This window comes from Acipenser ruthenus, chromosome 12, assembly GCF_902713425.1.
Source record: "Acipenser ruthenus chromosome 12, fAciRut3.2 maternal haplotype, whole genome shotgun sequence".
NCBI lineage: Eukaryota > Metazoa > Chordata > Actinopteri > Acipenseriformes > Acipenseridae > Acipenser > Acipenser ruthenus.
This window is the reverse complement of record NC_081200.1, coordinates 25313281-25337671: the sequence shown is the minus strand read 5'-3', so window position 1 is coordinate 25337671 and position 24391 is coordinate 25313281. Positions and strand designations below refer to the sequence as shown.

At 38.3% G+C, this 24391-nt stretch overlaps 1 protein-coding gene across 1 annotated transcript in view; it reads right to left on the bottom strand.

Moving 5' to 3' along the window:
* LOC117416621 (neuronal growth regulator 1-like) overlaps nt 1-14065 on the bottom strand; it is a 317626-nt gene extending 303561 nt beyond the window's left edge. Inside the window, exon 1 of the mRNA XM_034924603.2 lies at nt 13701-14065. Coding sequence (XP_034780494.2) covers nt 13701-13876 — 176 coding nt within the window. The 5' untranslated portion in view covers nt 13877-14065. The remainder of the gene's footprint in view (nt 1-13700) is intronic.
* Between the last annotated feature and the right edge of the window lie 10326 nt (nt 14066-24391).

The following is a 24391-nucleotide window of genomic DNA, read 5'->3' as shown; positions in this document are numbered from 1 at the left end:
TCATTTTTAAGTTCATAATACAGTATTGTACTTTTAGTGTTTCATTATAAAATACCATATGTAAAATACCACAGTGTGTCTGTGATTTAAACACTATAACTTCATAGCATAGAAAAACTCCTCGCTTTATACCTCCAGCATCATGGTCACATATTACTTGATACATGGTTTATGATAATGGTTTAGTTTAATGGATGGTGGTTTTGTGATTTGCAACCTGTATGTGTCTGCCTGTGTGTATTCTTGAAATTGAGAAGCAGGTAATGACTGTAATACATTCTGCCAAAAACATTAAATTAAAAAGTCTATGCCTATCTAGATCCTCTGTCATGGCATGTGCCATTTTGTTCAAGGGACAGGGAAATATATTGCAACCTGCAGGGAAGACATCCAAAAATGGGTGCTTTACATGTTATACAATGGTAAGGCTGGGGAATCTAAAGAAAATGCACCATATGGCATAAGAGATAACAGTGAACTCATTCCAGCTAACACTGAAACCTGAAATCTATATTGTGCCTATAAGAGAAAGGCCCTTTTTAGGTCTCGGTCATGTAAACCTTTAGTCAAGTGATGCCAAAGATAACCAAGAAAGAAAGGTTATCTCTGAGGGACCACCTTGATTAAGATGAAGTAACATGAGCAGGATCCCTCTTGGAAAAAAAATGTCTGCAAGCAATGAGAAAGATCCCATGCTGTTTCACATGATGGAATCTGAATGTTGGGATTGTCGTTTTTTGTTGTTGTTGTTGTTGTTGTTGCGGGATTCAAACTTGTGACATGTTTCATAGAACATGTTTCTTTCAAAACTGCACATTTTAGTCAATATTAACCAATGGAAGTACAAACAGGTTAAGATTATGGAAACAGGTACATTAAGATATTTGGAATATATTTTTCCCCTTGAGCATGCATTAAGTCTGCACTGGAGTGACCACATTTTTTGGAAACGAGGTAGTCAGTCTCTATGACTTTCCAATATCCCAGAGCCTTTTCAAGCCTGCCTGTATTTAAAGATGCCCAGTGCTTATTGTGTTGGATTATGTGGAGGTTTTGTGATATAGACTACTGTTGACTAAAGGCTTAGTTGAGACCACCAAACTAATTTCACTTGTGATAATGTGTGATAAACGTGGGCAACAGTAACAGCAGATTGCAGGGGAAGAAAAAAAACACCCAGAATAATGACATATATTTGAGCTTGCGTATAGTGTTTAAATTTCAGCTCAGTTCAATAAATCTAATAACTTGTACAATATATTTTCAGATCAGTCTCTATGGGCTGTGAAATATTGACCTATCTGTCTGTTTAATATAGTACAATCTTTATGGATTTGAAAAGTTTCCTTTTTTTTTTTTTTTTTCTTTTTTGGTTTCACATACAGTTTTATCACAGGACCTATAGTGTACACTTTAGGATATAGACTTAGAGTTGTTTTGCACTCAAAATATAGATAATATTTTATTTGCAACTATTTATTTTTCATAAACTGAGTGTGTAAAAAGCTGATTCAATCAATATCTTATACATGTACCAGTATCACAAACCTGTCAAGTCAAATGCTACTTGCTGGATTAGGGTCAAATTCATACACAGTCAGCACTCAGATATCCGTTACTCAGATACATGTCAGTCACGTTTTACCATCCTTGTATTAAGATTAAAACCAATCCCCATTACATACAGGTATATGTAACAAATTAATGCACTTACCCGTCACACGCGATTTCCAACTCTGTCACCAGTTTTCTGATACAAAGCCCATCTCTTCAATGTTACAATTGACTTGTTTAACCGTCACAGTCCGCGTTTTTCTTCTTTTTTTCTGGCATGGCAAATCAGTCTGTCTTTATTGTGCAATGCAGTTACACAGCACCCCTATATTCTTTTGAATACTGACTTTGGATACTGTTTTTTTTTAATCTTTTGCTAAATTGCATTTTACATTTTAAGCAGTTCTGTGAATGGGTAACATTTTGATTTCATTTTGCTGTTAATGGGAAATTTTACACACTGCTACAATACGTACCGGATTTAAAAGTATGTACTGTATTACAGTCCACGTGTCGTCTCTTTTGGCACGTGACATTTTCAGAATCATATCATTCTGAATTAAAATACTACTTCTGTTGAAAATATAGTACTGTACTATAGGGGCGGGGAGGGGCAGGTGGGAGAAATGAGGAAGGGAAAAGACAAGGCGAGCAGCAGAGTTTTGGATGAGCTGGAGCGGACAGGTAGCAGAGGCAGGAAGGCTGGCCAGGAGGGAGTTGCAGCAGTTGAGACGGGACAGTACCAGGGCCTGAACTAAGAGCTGCATGGAGTAATCGGTGAGGAAGGGGCAAATTCTGCGTATGTTGTTGAGGAAGAAGCGACAGGAGCGTGCCAGAGTAGAGATGTGCTGACAGTAGGAGAGGGAGGGGTCAAGGGTGACACCAAGGTTCTTGGTGGATGAGGAGGGAGACAGGGTGGTGGATTCAAGCGGTATGACCCTTCAACACAAGCCAAAATAGCCAGGTACTGTACTTGATTTTGATATGCCAATAAATAAAGTTTTTTATTATTTATTTATTTATTTTTTTAACATTGTGATTTTGAGTCATCTTGAGTAATCTAGCAGGCCAAAAGAACAAACATTTGTTGCCGCAAAAAAGTACCTTGAGGGCCATTAACAAAATTAAGTTGCTGCAAAAAATCCTGTTTTAGAGTATAAGGAATGCCTTTAAATACATTAAATACAATTAAATAATGTAAACGAAAATAATAATCCAGTACCAGCATTACAGTTTATGTAGTTTATTAATGACTGTGTCTAAAACTGTTGGTATGATATTAAAATATACCATTATAAACAATCGACACACTGCAAATGTTGACATGCAATGTGCAGAACTATGAATATTTCTATTTTATGGGACTGAATCGTTTTGAAAGTCATCACAATGTAATCACATATAATATGCTCAGAACCTATAAAACACATCACTATTAATTGGCAAAAACAACTTTAATTATGCCAGGTTTGCCGCATGGGTAGTTTGTAAATTAAATACAGCAAGACCTTCCAAAGCATATTCATGATACATAAGTCTGGTTCTACATGTTAAGTGAAAGTATTCATCAAAGCTTACTAAAATTCATGACCTCATCTTCATGCATCTTTAGCTATGCTGAAACAACACACGGTTAAGAATAAACCAGGTTGTTTGTGACTATGTTTTTTTTTTAAATCCACAAACCTTTTCAAAATCTGTTTTAATGAATACAATAACAGGTGATATTTGTGAAAACTAAGGAACAGTCTAGGACAGTTTCATGAATATGAGCCTTGATTTAATTAATAAAAACAGACTTTTACATTGACTGCAGTGTTACCGCAGAACAGTGGATTAGATTAACATCAGCACACTGAAATCCAGGAATATTTATATTATTCAATACTGATACCATACAAAGAAGCTGGTTAGTGAAAAAAGAGCAATCGGAATGCTTATGCTTCCTAGAGGACTATTTAATACATTATGTTAAGGGGCACATTACCTTAAAAAGTAAGTCGCTTCCAATGTCATTCGAATTGTTGTTGTTTTATGATGTTTGATATTATTCTGAGTGCTTCACAGGGTTTTGTTGAGTTAAATAATTGCACGAATGCAATTCAAGCCCACTAAAGCAAAGTAGTAGATAAAACATTCTTCATTAATGGTGAGGCAATACCAACAGTGTCTGAGAAGCCAGTGAAAAGTCTTGGGAGATGGTACGACGGGGATCTAAAGGACACAGTTCGTGTGGGAGAAGTTAGACAACAAGCAGTGGAAGGGTTGAAGAGCATAGACAGCAGCGCTCTACCAGGCAAACTAAAACTCTGGTGCTTTCAGTTTGGTCTACTGCCGAGGTTGCTGTGGCCACTGACTGTGTACGAGGTTTCTTTGACAACAGTAGAGAAGCTGGAAGCTTTAATCAGTTCATACATCAGGAAATGGTTGGGAGTTCCATGCTGCCTCAGCAGAGTGGGACTTTATGGTAAAGGAATACTGCAGCTACCAGTCTCCGCTCTAACCGAGGAGTTTAAGTGTGCCAAGGTCAGACTGGAAATGACATTAGTAGAGTCACGCAACAAATGCATAAGGGAGGCAGCACCTGTGTTGAAAACTGGAAGAAAGCTGTGGAAGATGCAAAGGCTTCCCTTCGAATTGGTGATATCATGGGGCAAGTTCAGCATGGAAGAGGGGGTCTTGGTCTCAGTTCAGCTCCTCCTACATGGCACAAGGCAACCCCAGCTCAAAGGAGGAAGCTGGTAGTCAACAAGGTGCAAAAGCAGGAGAAGAGGATGAGGTGTATAAAGGCCATTTCCCAGGCCAAGCAGGGAGAATGGATGAGATGGGAAAGTGTGGAACAACGCAAGATTGGCAAGACCTATGGTCAATGGAACAGAGCAGGATCAGTTTCCTCATCAGGTCAACATATGATGTTCTCCCATCACCACAGAACCTAAACCTCTGGGTAGGAGTGGATCCCTCATGTCCTTTGTGTTCATCACCTGCAACATTAAGGCACATTTTGACAGGATGTAAGGTGGCTCTTAGCCAAGGAAGGTTTACTTGGCGCCATGACCAGGTGCTGCGATGTTTGGCCTTAGCATTGGAAGACAAGCGTAACATGACCAATAAGTTGCCAACTGTTCCATCAAAACATTACACACAAAAGAGAACATTCCTCCGCCCAGGAGAGCAACCACCAAGAAAAGGTGTTAAAACCAATCCTCGCCCAGGACAACTGGAAGCTGCTAGAGACTGGAAAATGCTGGCAGATGTTGGTCAACGGCTTATTTTTCCACCTGAGATTGCCACCACTAACCTTCGACCAGATATTGTCTTGTGGTCTGGATCAGCACGCCTTGTTCACCTGGTAGAGTTAACAGTGCCATGGGAGGATGCTGTAGATGAGGCGTATGAGAGGAAGAAACTGCGGTATGCTCAAATAGCCACTGAAGCGGAACAGCGAGGATGGAGAGTCCGGGTTTACCCACTGGAAGTGGGTTGTCGAGGATTTGTGGCACACTCTACAACCCGGTTTCTCAGAGACGTCGGATTCAGTGGCCAAGAGTTGCGTCGCACAGTGAAGAACTTATCTGAAGCAGCAGAGAGGAGCAGCAACTGGCTGTGGTTGAGACGGAAAGATTCTGGCTGGGGATCTCAAGCACAATAGAAAGAAAGAAACGCTGATGTACAGGTAAGTAAGCTGGGCTGAGTTGAGTGGGGGAAGGAGGGGGGTGATGCTGGGACGCCAGAATCACCGTCGAGCCCTCTTGAGGTGTCGTGAGCTAGTCGACGAAACACTGAGGATGGAAGGTGCCCACTTGAAGACCCCAGAGATATACCCTCCTTAGCTCAATCCAGACGGTTGTCATGCTGATGCGCTGGGGAGACCGCACTGTGGTTGATCCCCGGAGCCAGCATCGCAGCCGTTGTGTGTGCTGATGCACCAGGGAGGCAAAATAAGCTGATCCGTGGAGCCAGCATTACACTTCAGCCATTAACACCAGACAGAAGGATATCTACATCATCATATGGAAGGAAACGTAAATGGATGGAGACACATATGGATCACATTAGTTTACTGTAAAGCTACGTCTTAGTTGGTGCTTATCTTGGCGAGAGCCGAGTTCAAATCAGCATGAAGTTTTAACATCTACTCTCGTGTAATGGAAATCATCATCTAAACCTCTGCTTGGCTTGTGAACTATATATATGTAGAGTATGTGGGGCCGGAAAAGCTGAAAGGTCACACTGTCACATGGTTTTAGGCTTTTTTTTTTTTAAAAACAAAAATGTGCTTTGGATTCCCCAGACAAGCTTAAAGCAGTGCAATGCCAAATAAAGGCAGATTTAGATAAAATAGATAATAACTCAATATTGGTGCATCATAACCCAGAACCACTCAGAATGAACACCATGCAATACTAATATTAATGGAAACAAAGGCAATGGAAGCTCCTTACACTTTAATAAAAGCTAAACAATCATCCTGAACAAAAGCATAATTTGTTACAGATTTTAGTGAAATCATCTTTAAGGATAATTAATTTGCACCTGCAGCTCCAGCACCCATTTTTTGGTGGCGCAATGCAGTCTTGGACAGGTAAGTTATTACATGTCAGGAGGCATAGAAGACAGAATTATACAACAAGCTGTATAAAGGAGTTTTATGTGACCAACCATAAACAATGTTCCATACATTCCTGCAAAGGAATAATATAAAAAAAGCAAAATAATGTTTGTGTCGTTCTTTTGAAAGCAATGCAGAAAGCATTTATTTGAACACTTCTTTTTTAACAGCTATTTCTTTTTTATATTCCATCATCTGCTGTGAAGCAACCTTGTCAGGAAGAAGAAGAATTGTGATGAAAAAATAAAAACTGCAAGTAAACCTGAGAAGAGCAGTAGGGCAACCCCTTCACAATGAACCAAGAGCAAGGGAGTAAAGAGAACAAATAGGCTGCATATAAAAGACAATGGAAGTACCAAAACATACTGCATGTAGTTTTTTGTATCCCCATGTCCTGAATATATTTAAACTGGGAAGGGGCGAATATTAAGCACTGTAAACATGGAGCTTCGAATTGTTTTGCTGTTGTGTACCAACAATGTGTTTTGAATGTGAGAGTGACAGTTCAGCATAGGCTGAGGGAAAACCATTACTGAGGCACCCTTAATTGTAGTGTAAATATTGCATGTATTGCAGAACATTCATGTTGTGTGCTTTTCACATAGATGTAGTTGTCAACAGGGTAAGGGAACGCAGACGAAGACTAGGCTTGACAACCCAAATCATAGCCACTTGAACAAAAGAGCCAAGCTTGCTTTGACCAGCAGTTAAGGCCACCGCACACTGGACCGACCCTATATGACACCAACATGATTTTGCTTGTTGGCGGGTTTTCAAACATGTTTGAAAACCCGCCGACGAGCAAAATCCATCAGTATCGTGTCGTGTTGGTGTCGGTTTCAGCCACACACAAAACCGACGCGACACCGATACAACAAAATCGTGTCTGTGTCTTATCGGGTCGGTCTAGTGTGTGGTGGCCTTTACAGAACTGATGTATTACCTTCTTGTGTGATAAGTCATTTGCACCAGTCATTTTTGTACTAACTCTTCCCATATAGCTTACCCCCCTGACACGCTATACATTATATGAAACAGATCTCCTTCCTTGTCCTGGGTGAATGAGTAGAGTGACTACTAACAGCAATATACTGTGCAGATTTATTTGCGATGAATTGTATTACTTTAAGACCATGGCCAAACCTTCATCTACCGACTGTCGTAATAAAATGAATTTCGTTTAAAACGAACAAAAGTCGTCCATATTGCAATTCATAAAATGATCTGATCAAATGGGCAACTGTCGCAAAGCACTTTATGAATGGGTATACAGTCATTCAAGAACGAAAATCTGCCTCTTTTTGATGACATCATCAGCATTATTAATGTTCCCTGGTTGCCGTTGACAGCTGTTGCAAAAAGAAAAACAGAATCCACCGACAGTATTACCAAAACCCAAGTCTGCACCTGCCAATCACGGCCAGTTTGCAAAACCTGATTCCGATGCCCCTATCATGTCTGCCAGAAATTCAGGACATGTCATAATTTAAGATTTCCATTCTTAACTGTAGCACCCAAAAAAAAAAAATGAACTAAAAGCACTGTAGGAGGACATTTGAATAATACTGTAATTCTAGTAATAATAATAATAATAATAATAATAATAATAATAATAATAATAATAATAATAATAATAATCCCTTTCGAAGGGAGGCTCAATCAGTGTTTTATTGCAATACCAAGCAAGCCCAAACTTCCCACCAACTGCATCAGCAGCACTGGTATAGGAGGCTGTGTGGTCCAGTGGTTAAAGAAACGGGCTTGTAGCCAGGAGGTCCCCGGTTCAAATCCCACCTCAACCACTGACTCATTGTGTGACCCTGAGCAAATCACTTAACCTCCTTGTGCTCCGTCTTTCGGGTGAGATGTAATTGTACGTGACTCTGCAGCTGATGCATAGTTCACACACCCTAGTCTCTGTAAGTCACCTTGGATAAAGGTGTCTGCTAAATAAACAAATAATAATAATAGTATACTGTATATTGTAATGCTCCATGAAAATAAACAGGTTCACACAGGCAGTATTCGTCCAAACTGTTTATTGTGAACACAGGTAAAAGAAAAGGACTGCTGTCATCCACAGATCACAGCAAAGAAATAATAATAATAAAATAACTGTCTATTCTCAGTCTCACACTTGCTCTCCGCTTCACAGCGCTGTTTCAAAATGATTATGCCAGAGAATATGTTCTTGTGTGAGTAGATATTTATATTAAACATTTTCCTTAGCTACAGATTTATTTTCTTCAAAATAGGCAATGTTAATCACGGGTATGTCAAACTGTATAACAGAGCAAGTGTAGAAATAAAATTTGTCTTTAAAAAAACTAGTCTGCTGAGGCTGTTGTTAGTTTAGACTTGACTGTAGAAAGCATTTAATAACTCCTAGTTATGGACAGCATTTTGCTGTCGTTCACGCTTATGAATAGCAGGTTGATGCTCAGGACCGATGAAAACTTTATACTAATGAGGTAGCCTAATCGTTAACCTTTCTCTCAATTCATTAAAAACATGCCTTCATAGACGGAAATCGTTAGGGCTGAACGATGCATCTGAATTATCTGTTATGAATAGCAACTGCTGTTAAATAGGCGGCCGTGGTCGAAACCCGATCATGTACTCGTGTTTTCGCATTTCGACAGGCGTTAACCCTTTATGAATAGACCCCCATAAGTGTCTAGAGCACCAAACCCTTTGTCAACATGCAAAAGAGTATCACAATGTTCATGAATTATAACATGCCAATGTAATGTCGAAGAAAATGAAGAACATGTCTCTCCTTTGATCAAGTGGGTATGTTTTTGCATTTGATTGAAATAGTCTTTAAGGATTCATTTATAAGACATCTATAAATATGTAGCTAAATACTTGCTGATTAATAACAAGGAATAATACTATTACAATATGACTTTAGTGACACATCACTTCACGTCATGTTATAAAGTGATTATAAGGTATCTAATTAGAGCCTTAAATGAAGTTAATTGTTCTTATAACGTTGAATTGCTATAAAAGCCTTTTTCAAATATTGCTTTTAACAACACATTTAGATGCAAGCTATTAAAACAGATTCATCATGTTGGCCTTGCTCACTGGCAGGTTCAAAGCATAATATCAAACATTTACTCCACAGCCTCTCATCAAAGCCTGTAACAGTTCTCTATGCAAGCTGCCGGCGCTGGTACACATTGATCGGAAGCCTTGGCTTTACATGCCTGTCCACTTCACCCCAGAAGAGATCAACTGAAAACAATGTATTATGGTAGCCACATCATAGTTGCCATCACAAACACACTTTGTAGCCTTTCCAACTAGGCACCGATTCTGCACACATGTTTGAGCTGAGTCATTGCTATAGGCTGAATCCTCGACTGTTTCCAAAGAATACCATGATAATCCTCTCAGTGGATGGTACTTTGGAAGGTTACCAACAGCTGCAGTTGTGAATTGTCCCTAATAACATGGTATAGAACTGTAATTAAGTTTGCCAATTCAAATTTCAAGAATGAGGGAAATCATTTTTGACCAAATGCAATTGCTGCTTATTGCATTACAAAGTTTTTAAGTATGACCTAGTTATTACTTTAGCCACCCCAATGCAAAATATAGTGGTCAGTGGAAGTGGTCAGGATGGTGCAAGGCACTCTCACAAAACAGTTATTTATAAAATGGTGGAAAAAACATAGAAGACAACGTTTCTTCAAAAGTCTCTTTTGAAGGTTTATTGAACACAATAAAAACATAGGCCGCTGGCCCTTTAATTACACACAAATAAAACAAGCTCCAAACAGGGAGCCAAACTAAACGCTTAATTGGGACAAAAAATGTGCTTTGGGCAAAACTTTTACACTTCCACTTTACAAATAAATCATTCAACTTTCTTTTGACTTTTCTTGGAGCACTTTATCCAGCAAACCAATCCTCCTTGTCTCTTTTCTGCTACTGACAAATCCAGCACCTTGTATAGGGAGCCCATCCAAATACCCCTTATAACAAAGGGCATGTACAGTTAACCTGCTGGAGTTTTAATTGGCCTCAAATATCCCTTATATATATATTCCTTTACACCATCCCATAATTTTATTTTTTATCAACATTAGCCTTCAACTTCATATCTCCCCAAAACTGCGCTTCAGTTTTTAAATAATTTGTCTTTGTCAAGGTGGTTTTTATATTCATATTCTTTTCTTGTTACTCTAATTGAAACTTTCAGCCCATTATAGTGTCACCTGGTAGATGTAGGTATTTGACTGTTTAGAGCTTTTTTGTTCCATTATGAAACATTAGCAAAAACAAATTAAATAATAATTGTTATATTTAAATGATAACACTGCATTTCTTTTTCCTTTGTAAGGCATACAATAGGGCATATTCCTCAGCTAGAGTGATTGTTAGCACTTCTTACAGTTGTTTAATTGAAATGAACGACACAAGATTTGCACGGACAAAAGTAATTAAAATCATTAAAAGTACTAAAATATCATACATTGAAATGGTGTCTTTGTAAACAGTTTAGTTTATGTAGCTGCAGCTTAGATGAATGCCTGTCCACAGTATACCCCAGAATATTTCACACTTATTAACCCCTCGCCATATGTTCATCCACAGTGTTCCGTAAAAACAAGAACAACAATAAAATCTGCTCTTTAAACTAGTGATGAAGCTCAGCTAATGTGGAGGTGAAAGGTCTGTAATCTGGTATTTGTAATACTTGACTAAGTATCTGTCTGTGTGTCTCTATGAATTGTAATAATCCCTTGAAGTGCTGCCAAATGCAAACACCTTTATTCATTTGAAAGTAAGATACACCCCCTTTGATTGTCCTGGATTGGATGCTGGGGTTTGGTTCAGTTTGAACAGTGGGGGATTGGGGTGATTGCAGCTACAGCTGTACTGCTTCAGCAAAACTGGGGGAAAGGTAAACTTAGACTATTAATCTACAAAGCTTTGTCAGGTTCTTTTTTTTTTTTTTTCCGCAGCATATCTAGTGAATGAACTCAAAATGTGATCGACTTTCATTACCCTTAAGGCAGTAACATTGTTACAGGCTGCACAAAACGACCCCCATAGTCAACAAGTCTGTACCCTAATTGTAATAATTGTTTTTAGTGCAGATGACAAGGCCATTGTATAGTATTTCCAATGCTTTATATTCCTATAAATACTTAGATTGTAACAGCGTGTAATAAGGTGTGGCCCACCATTTATTTTGCTAAAAGAAATCCAGCTAAATGGATGTATGTTTATAACGGAGATTTATCTGCTTCAGAAAACACTGATGACAGTCTGTATAACCTTTTCAAATGTACAACAAAATATTAGAAAAGACATTTACCTATTTGTAAGTGAGGGGTATTTGACAGTGTTATTTCTAAAACCGAAGATTTTAAAGGAATATTATATCAAATACACGTTCCTAATATTTAATGTCTTACCAGTTTAATATCCTATTGTGTGTGTGTGTGTTCGATTATCATTCTCTATAGTTGCAGAGGGGGCAGAAGTTACATTCGCAGTAGAGCAGTCGCACATAGGGGGGCTTAGCATTCATTTTCCATAGCAGAAATAAGGTTAAGCAACCTTAGCATACAAGGGGTATCATATTGTACAGCAAATGTCTTTTCCTACAAACACTTCATACTTTAACTACTGTTCAGCTACCAGTCCACTATGAAAACGTTTGCCATATTGCAAATATAATACAAGACAAAAGTTGTACTAACTTGTGTCTTGATCAGAGGCTAGACTGTTCTGGAATAAACTGCTGACCCAAGCTTGCTGCAACTCAGCAGGGACATTTTATTTTGTAATATTTTAGCAAATGAAAAAAAACATTGCTCAGATCATGTATGCACAAAGGGAAAGAACAGTGAATGCTAATTTGCAAAAGGGACCACTAATCAAACGCAACCTGTGCTAACATTGTGGACTGAAAGTTATTTCCCAGACAACATCTAAAGCATAAGGCTGTGTGACATAACAGCCTTTGGGCATGCAAGCAATATGGCATATAATGGTGTGCTTCACATACCTCACTGTTGCTAGGGTAATTGCATAAAACCCTATAAACTATTAATGGTATCATCAAGTGAAATTCATTAAAGCTTCCGATTATGCATTAAAAACTGAAGTAAATGGTAGAAATGTTTTGTTTTTTTAAGGTTAATTTAGAATATGATATATGTTTAAAGGGGTCTGTTTGGTTTCACTGCACACCCACATGAAGTCACCCTAAAGTGATATATATATATATATATATATATATATATATATATATATATATATATATATATATATATATATACAGTATATATATATATATATATATATATATATATATATATATATATATATATATATATATATATATATATTCACAATGCATAAATATGCATGAGAAAAGGTATCGTTTGTATATATACATAAGCTGTTTCATTTGGAAGAAAAAACACTGACACTTTGTGACATTCCCACCGTGTATCAACAGTGATTAACGATGGGGTGCATCTTAGCTGCACATCCTTTTTTTGTTCTTTCTTTCATTGTTTCCTGTCAAAAAAATCTAGATTATTATCTATTCTTGTATATCGTTCCTTTTCTATCTTTAAGATGCTTTTTTTTACCCAATTATTTTCAACACTGTTAAGTTTTCTCTCAAAATACAATAAATAGATGTCTAATCTAAAAGTAATTGGTCACCAAATGTATTTCCATAATCACTTAGCTTTTTTTCCTATTACAATACCATAACCACATGTGTTCAATGTATCTTTAATTTAAATTGCATACAAGCATACATACAAAAATGCATGCATAGTGGCCTACATGCAGACATATATATATATACATGCAAACAAATATTGCGCTGGCATTTTCCAGTCAAAGTTATAACTTTTTTTCTGATAGGAAATGCTTCTTTTTATAAGCATACAGTTTTGAAATTATGCTGCAAGTTATGCAATGATAAATCAACGAAAAACTGCAGCATAGACCTTTTCACCTACTAATACAGGACAGAATATTTATTTACAAAGTAGTACCGAGCATCATGTGGGCAGTTTAAAAGATCAATACAAAATTAGGGAATGAATCCCTAGCCACCACTAGAAATGCTCTTTTGAGAACATCACCTTTAAGCCATCTATTACGAGAGTAGACCCCGTGGGATAAACAGCAATCTCTCTCACATTACTTTTCTGTCCATGTATTAAGTTAAGCTTTTTTTCTGAACTTCTTAAGAAATACTGGATCAATATAAGCAAAATATCACAAGCATACAGAAAAGGAAACTTGTAAAGATTGAGACGTAGCACAGATGAACAGTATTGAACTGGTTATTGGTTCTAACCCAGATGTAACAGTACCAGAAAAATTATTATAAGTATTACAGATTGATTTTTTGTTTTGTTTTATGGGGGTTTTTTTCTGCACAGGTAATTAAACAGTTTATATATATATATATATATATATATATATATATATATATATATATATATATATATATATATATATATATATATAAATCTTCTCCTACCTCAGAACAGCAGTGTCCCCTTGTCTGGCAACCAGATTGTCCACCGCAGACCAAGGAAAGTCCACACGTTGTCCAGCAGGCAGGCAGGACGGCAAAAAGCAACAGAGACTGAGAACGACCGCAGTAAGCCACTGGCCAGAGTAACACGCATCCTGCACCATCATCATTATGTCCATCACTGCTAGAATGCTTCCTTATCTTCCACAAGCCTCTAATAGTGTTCTTATTCCAGCTCTTCCCTCCGTGAAAAAGCTCAAGAAATGGCGTTCCAGAGACTTTTCCAGGTTTGTTTTGTCAGAGCAATACTGTAAGAAGTCTGTTCTCCAGTGTCTTGCACACCATCTAGTGAGGAAATGTGATGTAAAATGAGTGCAGGCTGAACAGCAGACAGCCCCCAGGCTCTGATCCTGTTGCCATGCGGCCGTTTCCCAGGCAACCCTGTCCCAGAAACTGGTGATGGAGCAGTTAACGTTGGTAGGTATTAATACAGCAAAACAACATAAAACCAATTAAAGATATTAATTGTATGATGATACTAACCTTATGTTATGCACAGTGTAACATGGCTAAGATGTATTAACCATTTGTTTACCAAAAAGACTCACTGAGATTAACTGAAAGCAAACAACATTCCTTCTATTTGAAGAAACTGCTTTGTACACCAAAGTACAAATGAATACTATTGTCAAAACAACTATTTTTCTGCAAAATTAATGTACTGTTAAATCGGCAAAAACCAGCGTCCTACAGACAACATATATGAGGCAGCAATTTGAGTAATAACCAGGGATCCTAGGAATCCGTTTGCTGTAGAATAACGCGGAAGAACACGGATTTTCTATGCTGTCGGAGAATTATTAGTTTTACATTTGCAAAATATATATATATATATATATATATATATATATATATATATATATATATAATCATTTGTTCAATAAAACTGCTTCAGGTGAACGAGACACACTCACGTCACATTTATTATAGTGAAACATAGTTTACTTCAGTGCGGTTTTACCGTACTGAACAAGCTGTTTAAAGATGCCGAAAACGATCAAAATCACTTCTAAAAAGACTGGGTCAATGAGTTTGTCAACAGCTATCCAGGTGACAAAGACTAACTCGAGATAAACTAATATAAATACTATCTTTTTGTTTTGTTTTATTAGTACACAGATTTGTAATGTTTAAAGTACAATGGTACGTTTGTTTATATTATTGATTGATGGCACTCAAAGGGCACGCAATTTTATTTTAATTGCGGAGTTAACGAGGATTCTTTTTTTTATCGGTTAATTTCGTTTTTTTTTTTGTTTTGTTTTGCAGAAAACTAGGATCCCTGCTTACCATAAGAACGACAACATGTTTTCTGAGTGCAGTTTTAACGTAATCGGATTATAAATATTTACCAGGACAGGCAGAAACCCTTTACTGAAGAAATTCCAGTGCAATCTAGCACACACAGCATCTGTTCATCATTTCAGGGAGATACTGTTCAAAAGCAACAATTCCTATCTTTCAACATCCTGTACCAATGGAGTTATTGAGCACTTGGAGCCCTTTTCAATGTTCAGAATAGACAAAGGCTTTGATACAGCTTGTGGTACTTTTGTTTAAATTATATTGACCCTCGAGTGACCAGTTTAATTTGTTTGCAGATATAATCCCTGATACTTCATCAGTTATACACTATATAAAATATGTATCTCCCTGTTGTAAGGCACTTTCAGTCACAACAGCCAAGACAGCAGATCTGTCATACTGTGATTCATGGTGCTTGGTTGGCAGGTGCTTCTATGCCCATGTCTGCAGAAATCCCTGATGTTTCACAGAAATAGTATCAGTCGTGGGTCATTTTGGGAAAAATAAATAAATAGGTACTTGTACTCGGACGTAGCTGGGGCTAAAACAGGAAATGCATTAAAAATTCATTTCTGGCATAGGGAAAATGAATAGACAGTGCTTTTAAACAATTTGAAGGTGAAAATATTTTTTTTACTGCTGGAAGTGGGTGTGGCTAAAATCTAAAGTACCTTACAATCTTACAAGGTACTTCTGGCACTCAGAAAGTAATTACACAGTGCTTTAATGTTATTTGACAATGCATTGGCTCATTTTAATGTGCGGTTTTACCACCAGAATTGCCCTAAAATACAAGTAGTAAGCTTTGTATTAAAGGTGCAGTATTACTATGGTTGTAAAGAACAAACGTGGTGAATGTGTAATAAATTGTATTATTTAAGTGGAATTCAATTGGAAAGAACAATAAAGTTAATGTTTAATTTCCCAATAGAAACATATAAACTTACTTTGCATGATATTAAATAAAAACAAAATGACTAAAGGACCATTTCTAACCCTTTTTTATTCAGTTTTGAGTGAAAATGAAGATGGGGAGGGTATTCAGTAGCACTGAAACAGATGGCCCATATTGTTGAAAAGGATTATAATAAACCAGACTAAAATACAGGCAGCTAAATTCAAAACCTTCAGCGGTTTGAATACATTTTTTTCTCCCCCTGAGTGTCAAGCTGCTGATTATAAGTGGCTCTTTTAAAGAAGACATGTGTTTTGCCTTTGACAGATAAAGGTTTTTGATCTGGATGATTGGCAAATTGTGCAAAAGAGAAATCCTCCGAGGTGAAGATAAAGCAGTTAAATCAGCACATTACATTAATAATTTTAACATCCTGGTTCATCATTTATTTTTTACTACAGTTTTAATTAAAACGTATAAGTTAAATTAATTGAGTATGGGTTACAATTTGTCATTCTGGCATGAGTACATTGATTTTTAAAAAGTACTCTTGAAAGCTAGAGATATCCAGTTTTTTTGTTGTTGTTGTTATAAATAACTGGCATAACTTACACATCTTGATTATTGTTATGGTATTCAAATCCAATACTTTATATTGTAAAATAATACCATTTTAGAGTTTGCCTTTAATACAAAATAAAATGATATGTTCATGTGGCAGTGTGGAGCATGTGTTGGTGTGGGGAATAATGAGTTGGCAGTGAGATGGTTAAATTTCTCCCTGTCAAAACACGTGGGAATGTGGCTGGAGCCGTGAATTGAATAAGTGATTAAATAATTAAGACTCCAGCCACAGGTGTATAAATAGGGTGAGCACAGGTGTCAGTTACTGATGGTTAAAGAAAATGTTGGTGAAGGTGAAGGTGAAGGTGAAGGTGAAGGTGAAGGTCTGTGATCTGTGTTCTGTGGTCTGTGGTCTGTGTTTTGCGTTTTGTGCTGTATTTACGTCCGTGTTTGTTTACGTTCGTGTGTTTTGTTAAACCTGTTTATTTTTGCCACCATGCCTTTTTTTTTGTTCCAGTGTTTGTTTAGTGTTATTTGTATTTATTATTAAATGTGCGCATTAGCGTGTTTAACCCTGTAGATTCCTCCCTTCCCGGTCGAAACAGCATTGCCAGTGACGCTGTCCTGTCACATATGGTGTAAGAGTGGGATAGCGCCCCTAGAGACTCAGACCAGAAGGACAGGTTTTGAAAAAAAAACAGAAACAAAACAAAATGTAGCCCCGCTGTCTCCGGCGCCACAGGGAGAAGCCCCGGTCTCCAGTGCCACAGGGAGAAGACCCACTATCTCCAGTGCCTCAGGGAGAAACCCTGCTGTCTCCAGTGCCACAGGGAGAAGCCCCGGTCTCCAGTGCCACAGGGAGAAGACCCACTATCTCCAGTGCCTCAGGGAGAAGCTCAGCTGTCTCCACGCCTCGGAGAAGCCCCACTGTCTCCAACGCCACAGAGAGAGGCCCAACTTTCTCCAGCGCCACAGGGAGAGGCCGCACTGTTTCCAGTGCCAACATTGCCACAGCCTGAGTACCCTTTCATTTGGATGTATCCTGACATAAAACTACATGTTTGAAGGAAGCTCTGACCTGCCCAGGCCTATACCATCATCACTACATTTCTAGAGCAAACTCTCTATCCACTTAGACTGATCTTGTAGATTTTTGTAACCATGGGGATGGTTCCAACGGATGGCTACCATTAATCAGCTTGCTATTTAAACCCTTGATCAAAGCCTTCTCTCTGTCTGTGCCAGTTTTGCTCCCCAGTCCTCCCCTCTACCACCTCTGCAACTGCATCTCCCTTTATGGCAAGCAGAGCTCGCTTCCTAGCCTTGGAGGTGGTTCTCAGCAAGCCAAGAAAGAGTAAAACAACCAGTACACAAACACAAATCAATCTGCTCCTGCACCGACATTGATCCTGTCCAGTGAACTTGCTATAAATACTAAATTATTGGTCAAAACTTTATAGGGGTGTGCCGAGTGCTTGGCTCACACTAGTATTAGTTAAAATAAAATAAAATAAAATAATGTTTTTTTAAGAAGAAATACAGAAATGAAAATACCTAAAAGCAATACAAGCAAGTAATAAACACACAAGTATAAAAAAGTAAATAAATTAATAATTAAAGAGCAGTAAAAAGTAATATATATATATATATATATATATATATATATATATATATATATATATATATATATATATATACACAGAGTACAAAACATTAGGAACACCTTCCTAATATTGAGTTTGCACCCCCTTTTGCCCTCAGAACAGCCTCAATTTGTCGGGGCATGGACTCTACAAGGTGTCGAAAGCTTTCCACAGGGATGCTGGCCCATATTGACTCCAATGCTTCCCACAGTTGTGTCAAGTTGGCTGGTAGTGGATCTCTACTTCAAATAGCTCGTTCCATCTCATCACACAGATGCTCAATTGGATTGAGATCTGGTGACTGGGCAGGCCACTGTAGTAAGCTGAATTCACTGTCATGTTCGTGGAACCATTCCTGGACAATCCTAGCCTTGTGGCATGGGGCATTATCCTGCTGAAAAAAATCCATTAGCAGATGGATACACTGCTGCCATGAAGGGATGCACCTGATTGGCAATGATGTTCAGATATCCTGTGGCATTCATACGTTGCTCCACTTTTATCAAGGGGCCCAATGTGTGCCATGAATTCATCAGACCAGCCAATGTTTTTCCAATCCTCCAGTGTCCAGTGTTTTCTTTCCTTAGCCCACTGCAACCACAGTTTCTTTTGTTTTGCTGAAAGAAGTGGAACTCTGTTAGGTCATTGGCTGCCATACCCCATTCGTGTCAAGGTACGACGAGTTGTGCATTCTTTTATGGGTCTTTCGGCACCAATGTTGTACTGGACTGTCAGTTGACTAACTGTAGCCCATCTGTTGCTCTGGACAATTCGTGTCAGCCTCCTTTGGCCGCTTTCATCAATGAGTCGTTTTCGACCACTGGCCTGCCATTGGCTGGATGTCCTTTGGGTGGTGGACCATCCTTGATACACACGGGGAACTGTTGAGTGTGAAAAACCCAGCAGTGTTGCAGTTCTTGACACACTCAAACAGGCGCGCCTGGCACCTACTACCATACCCCATTCAAAGGCACTTAAATCTTTTGTCTTGCCCATTTACCCTCTGAATGGCACACATACAGTACACAATCCATGACTCAATTGTGTCAAGTCTTAAAAATCCTTCTTTAACTTGTCTCCCCTTCATCTACACTGATTGAAGTGGATTTAACAGGTTACATCAATAAGGGATCATAGCTTTCACCTGGATTCATCTCGTCAGTCTATTTCATGGAAAGAGCAAGTGTTCCTAATGTTTTGTACACTCAGTGTATATACAGTGCCTTGCAAAAGTATTCAGGCCCCTGACCAATTCTCTCATATTACTGAATTACAAATGGTACATTGAAATTTTGTTCTGTTTGATATTTTATTTTAAAACACTGAAACTCAAAATCAATTATTGTAAGGTGACATTGGTTTTATGTTGGGAAATATTTTTAAGAAAAATAAAAAACTGAAATATCTTGCTTGCATAAGTATTCAACCCCTGTGCTGTGGAAGCTCCCAGTTTACACTGATGAAAGAAATTGCCCTAACGAGGACACAATTACCTTACCATTGGCCTCCACCTGTGAACCATTAAAGTTGCTGTCACATTTTCTGGATAAAAACCCCACTGTTGAAGGATCATTGGTCAGGCTGTGAATCTGAAGGAAAATGAAGACCAAAGAGCATTCTACAGAAGTTAGAGATAAAGTAATACAAATGCATAGATTAGGGAAAGGGTACAAAATAATATCCAAGGGATTGGATATCCCAGTGAGCACAGTTGGATCAATAATCAAGAAATGGAAGCTGCATCACACCACCCAGGCACTGCCATGAAAAGGCCGCCCCTCAAAACTCAGCGCTCATACAAGAAGGAGACTTGTGAGAGAAGCCACAGAGAGGCCAACAATCACTTTGAAGGAGCTAAAGAGTTCAGTGGCTGGGAGTGGAGTAATGGTGCACCAGTCAACCATATCAAGAGCTCTGCATAACACTGCCCTGTATGGGAGGGTGGCAAGAAAGAAACCGTTACTCAAAAAGTACCATCTGAAAGCACGTCTGGAGTTTGCCAGAAAGCATGAGAGTGACCCAGCTGCGATGTGGGAAAAAGGTTTTGTGGTCAGATGAGACCAAGATAGAGCTTTTTTGGCCAAAACTCAAAGCGCTATGTGTGGCGCAAACCTAACACTGCCCATGCCTCAAGACACACCATCCCTACAGGGAAGTATGGTGGTGGCAGCATCATGCTGTGGGGATGCTTCTCATCAGCGGGGACTGGGCATCTTGTTAAAATTGAAGAAAGAATGGATGGAGCAAAATACAGGGAAATACTGCAAGAGAACCTGCTTCAGTCCGCTAAAAAACTGAAGCTTGGGAGGAAATTCACCTTTCAGCAGGACAATGATCCCAAGCACAAGGCCAAAGCAACATTGGAGTGGCTCAAGAACAAAAAGGTGAATGTCCTACAGCGGCCCAGTCAAAGTCCTGATCTCAATCCTATTGAGAATCTGTGGCACTATTTGAAAATTGCGGTCCACAAGCGTCGTCCAACCAACCTGAACAACCAGGAGCAAATCTCCCAAGAAGAATGGGCCAAAATCACTCTGACACTGTGTGCAAAGCTGGTACATACTTACCCCAAAAGACTTAAAGCTGTTATTGCAGTGAAAGGTGGCTCTACCAAATATTAATGTGTGGGGGTTGAATACTTATGCAAGCAAGATATTTATTTTTCTTAAAAATATTTCCCAACATAAAACCAATGTCACCTTACAATAATTGATTTTGAGTTTCAGTGTTTTAAAATAAAATATCAAACAGAATGAAATTTCAATGTACAATTTGTAATTCAGTAATATGAGTGAATTGGTCAGGGGTCTGAATACTTTTGCAAGGCACTGGATATATATATATATATATATATATATATATATATATATATATATATATATATATATATATATAAATAAAATTAACAGGACTGTGAACGCTCTGTCATAAAATTACATTTTCAGACTTACTTTAAAAACAGTACAACAGTACAGTACACAGATGTTGGCAAGCCATTCCACAGTTTAGGGCCTCTGTAAGAGAATGTTCTGCCACCTGCATTTTCTTCTGTATCCTTGGAATGTTAAGCAAGGCTACAGCCTGTGATCTAAGAGGTCGACTAGGAAAATATGGGGTCAGGCGTTCTTTTAAGTATAGTGAACCACGGTCATGGAGAGCTTTATATGTCAGGAGCAGGATCTTGAAATCAGTCCTGAAACAAACAGGAAGCCAGTGCAAATCTGCCAAAACAGGGGTGATATATTCATATCTCTTGGTTCTTGTTAAAACTCTGGCTGCAGCATTTTGTACAAGTTGTAATCGTGAAATACCATGGCTAGAAATACCAGAGAACAGTGCATTACAGTACTCTGTCCTTGATGTTATAAAAGCATGCATTAGTCTCTCCGTATCAGACTGAGAGAAAATACATCTAAGTTTAGCAATATTTCATAAGTGACAAAAGGATATCTTAGTGACATTCCTGTTGTGTTGCTCAGAGGAAAGATCTTGATCGAAGATAACACATACATTTCTCATTTCAGACTTCCAATTAGAGGGGAAGCCACTAAGATAAGTTTATGTTACTTCGGCAATTTGAGGGTCCCAAAAGCATTATTTCGACATCCATTTTTTGATGTCGGCCAGACAACTAGTCAGTGCACCTACAGTTAAGTTGTCCCCTGGTTTAAATGATAAATATAGCTGAGTGTCATCGGGGTAGCAATGGAAGTGTACTTCGAGCAATATCCCACAAGGGAAACATATATAGTGAGAAAAGAATAGGACCAAGAATGGAACCTTGCGGAACACCCCAAGTAACTACAGATGTAACGGAGGTGTCTTCCTCAATATCGATAAATTGAAATCTATTTGACAAATAGGTATGAAACCAAGACAGGACATTCCCTGACAATCCCACTCAATTTTCGAGTCGATCAATTATAATAGAGTGGTCAATGGTGTCAAATGCAGCACTTAAATCTAGTAACATGAGAACTGAGGGTTAACCCATATAGGAAGACAGCAATACATCATTTAAACTTTAACAAGGGCTGATTGATAGCACCTGTAAAAAATATCAATACAACACAGTATCAATTAAAAGTTGTCAAATTTTCTTATTAGCATCTTTAACTCCAGATGCAAAAATGAATGTGTGTAACCCCCTGTGACAGAGAAAGAGTGTATCTTGGTTATAAATCTACCTCCCGACCTGTGAGGGAGCTGTGTAAAGGGAACAGAGTGCCCCGGACTGGATGGCCTGACAATTCATTCTCAAGGAAAGGTGGAAGTCGGCCAACTAGAAAGGGGCGGAGCTAAGGTACACCAAGTCATCGCCCCAGAAGGGAAACAATGTGGCAACTGTGGATTGGAGGAGAAACGGTAGCACTCGCTTACCAAGGGGGCATGACTGACAGTACAAAAGGGGACGTGGCTAGGTGATCTGTTCCTTTGTTTATTGTTAAGCTGAACCAAGAAAGGATTATTCTTTGCAGTCACATCACATCACCACTACACCTGTGCACTGCAAACCACTTTGCCACACCTCCCTATAAAATAATACCTTATTTCATGGTGTTACGTTATGAACAAAGGTTAAAAATAAATAAATCATTATCAGACAGTTGTTTTATTACTGTTAGAAGTTTAATCAATCAAAATAATATGTTACTGATTTTAAGTCGGCAGACTTATTTTAAGGGAGGGAGGCAAAATAAGCTGAACCCTGAGCCAGCATTACACTTCAGCCATCAACACCAGGCAGAAGGATAGCTACATCATCATATGGAAGGAAACGCAAATGGATAGAGACACAGATAGATCACATTAGTTTACTGTAAAGCTACGTCTTGGTTGGTGCTTATCTTGGCGAGAGCCAAGTTCAAATCAGCATGAAGTTTTAACATCTACTCTCATGTAATGGAAATCATAGCTAACTACATTGGATCGTTTGGAACCTGCCAGATCAAGACTCCTCAACTCTACACTACAGTACATCATGTTGTTTATTAGAAGGCTATTTGAAAGAGCAGGACTTTTATTTTGAACACACGTGTGCTAAAGTGGTACCACTGAGGGACAAATCTTTTTTCTTTTTTTTTATGGCCATATTTAGTTTTATATCAATTTAATTGTATTGAGATTGTTTTGTACTTGAATGGTGCATGTTTTATACATAAAAGAAATCTGAACTTAATGGTTTGTTTGCTGACGTGTTTCTTTTTTTATTACTATTAATTTGAAACTAAGTGAATGCCAGCACTGTATATTTGATATATATATATATATATATATATATATATATATATATATATATATATATATATACATACAGCTCTGGAAAAAATTAAGAGACCACTGCAAAATTATCAGTTTCTCTTGTTTTACTATTTATAGGTATGTGTTTGGGTAAAATGAACATTTTTGTTTTATTCTATAAACTACTGACAACATTTCCCCCAAATTCCAAATAAAAATATTGTCATTTAGAGCATTTATTTGCAGAAAATGACAACTGGTCAAAATAACAAAAAAGATGCAGTGTTGTCAGACCTCGAATAATGCAAAGAAAATAAGTTCATATTCATTTTTAAACAACACAATACTAATGTTTTAACTTAGGAAGAGTACAGAAATCAATATTTGGTGGAATAAACCTGATTTTCAAGCACAGCTTTCATGTGTCTTGGCATGCTCTCCAGCAGTCTTTCACATTGATGTTGGGTGACTTTATGCCACTCCTGGCGCAAAAATTCAAGCAGCTCGGCTTTGTTTGATGGCTTGTGACCATCCATCTTCCTCTTGATCACATTCCAGAGGTTTTCAATGGGGTTTAGGTCTGGAGATTGGGCTGGCCATGACAGGGTCTTGATCTGGTGGTCCTCCATCCACACCATGATTGACCTGGCTGTGTGGCATGGAGCATTGTCCTGCTGGAAAAACTAATCCTCAGAGTTGGGGAACATTGTCAGAGCAGAAGTAAGCAAGATTTCATCCAGGACAACCTTGTACTTGGCTTGATTCATGCGTCCTTCACAAAGACAAATCTGCCCGATTCCAGCCTTGCTGAAGCACCCCCAGATGAGTCCAATTTTCAGCTTTGCCCAACACCTGGTCATCTAATGGTTAGACGGAGACCTGGAGAGGCCTACAAGCCACAGTGTCTCGCACCCACTGTGAAATGTGGTGGAGGATCGGTGATGATCTGGGGGTGCTTCAGCAAGGCTGGAATCGGGCAGCTTTGG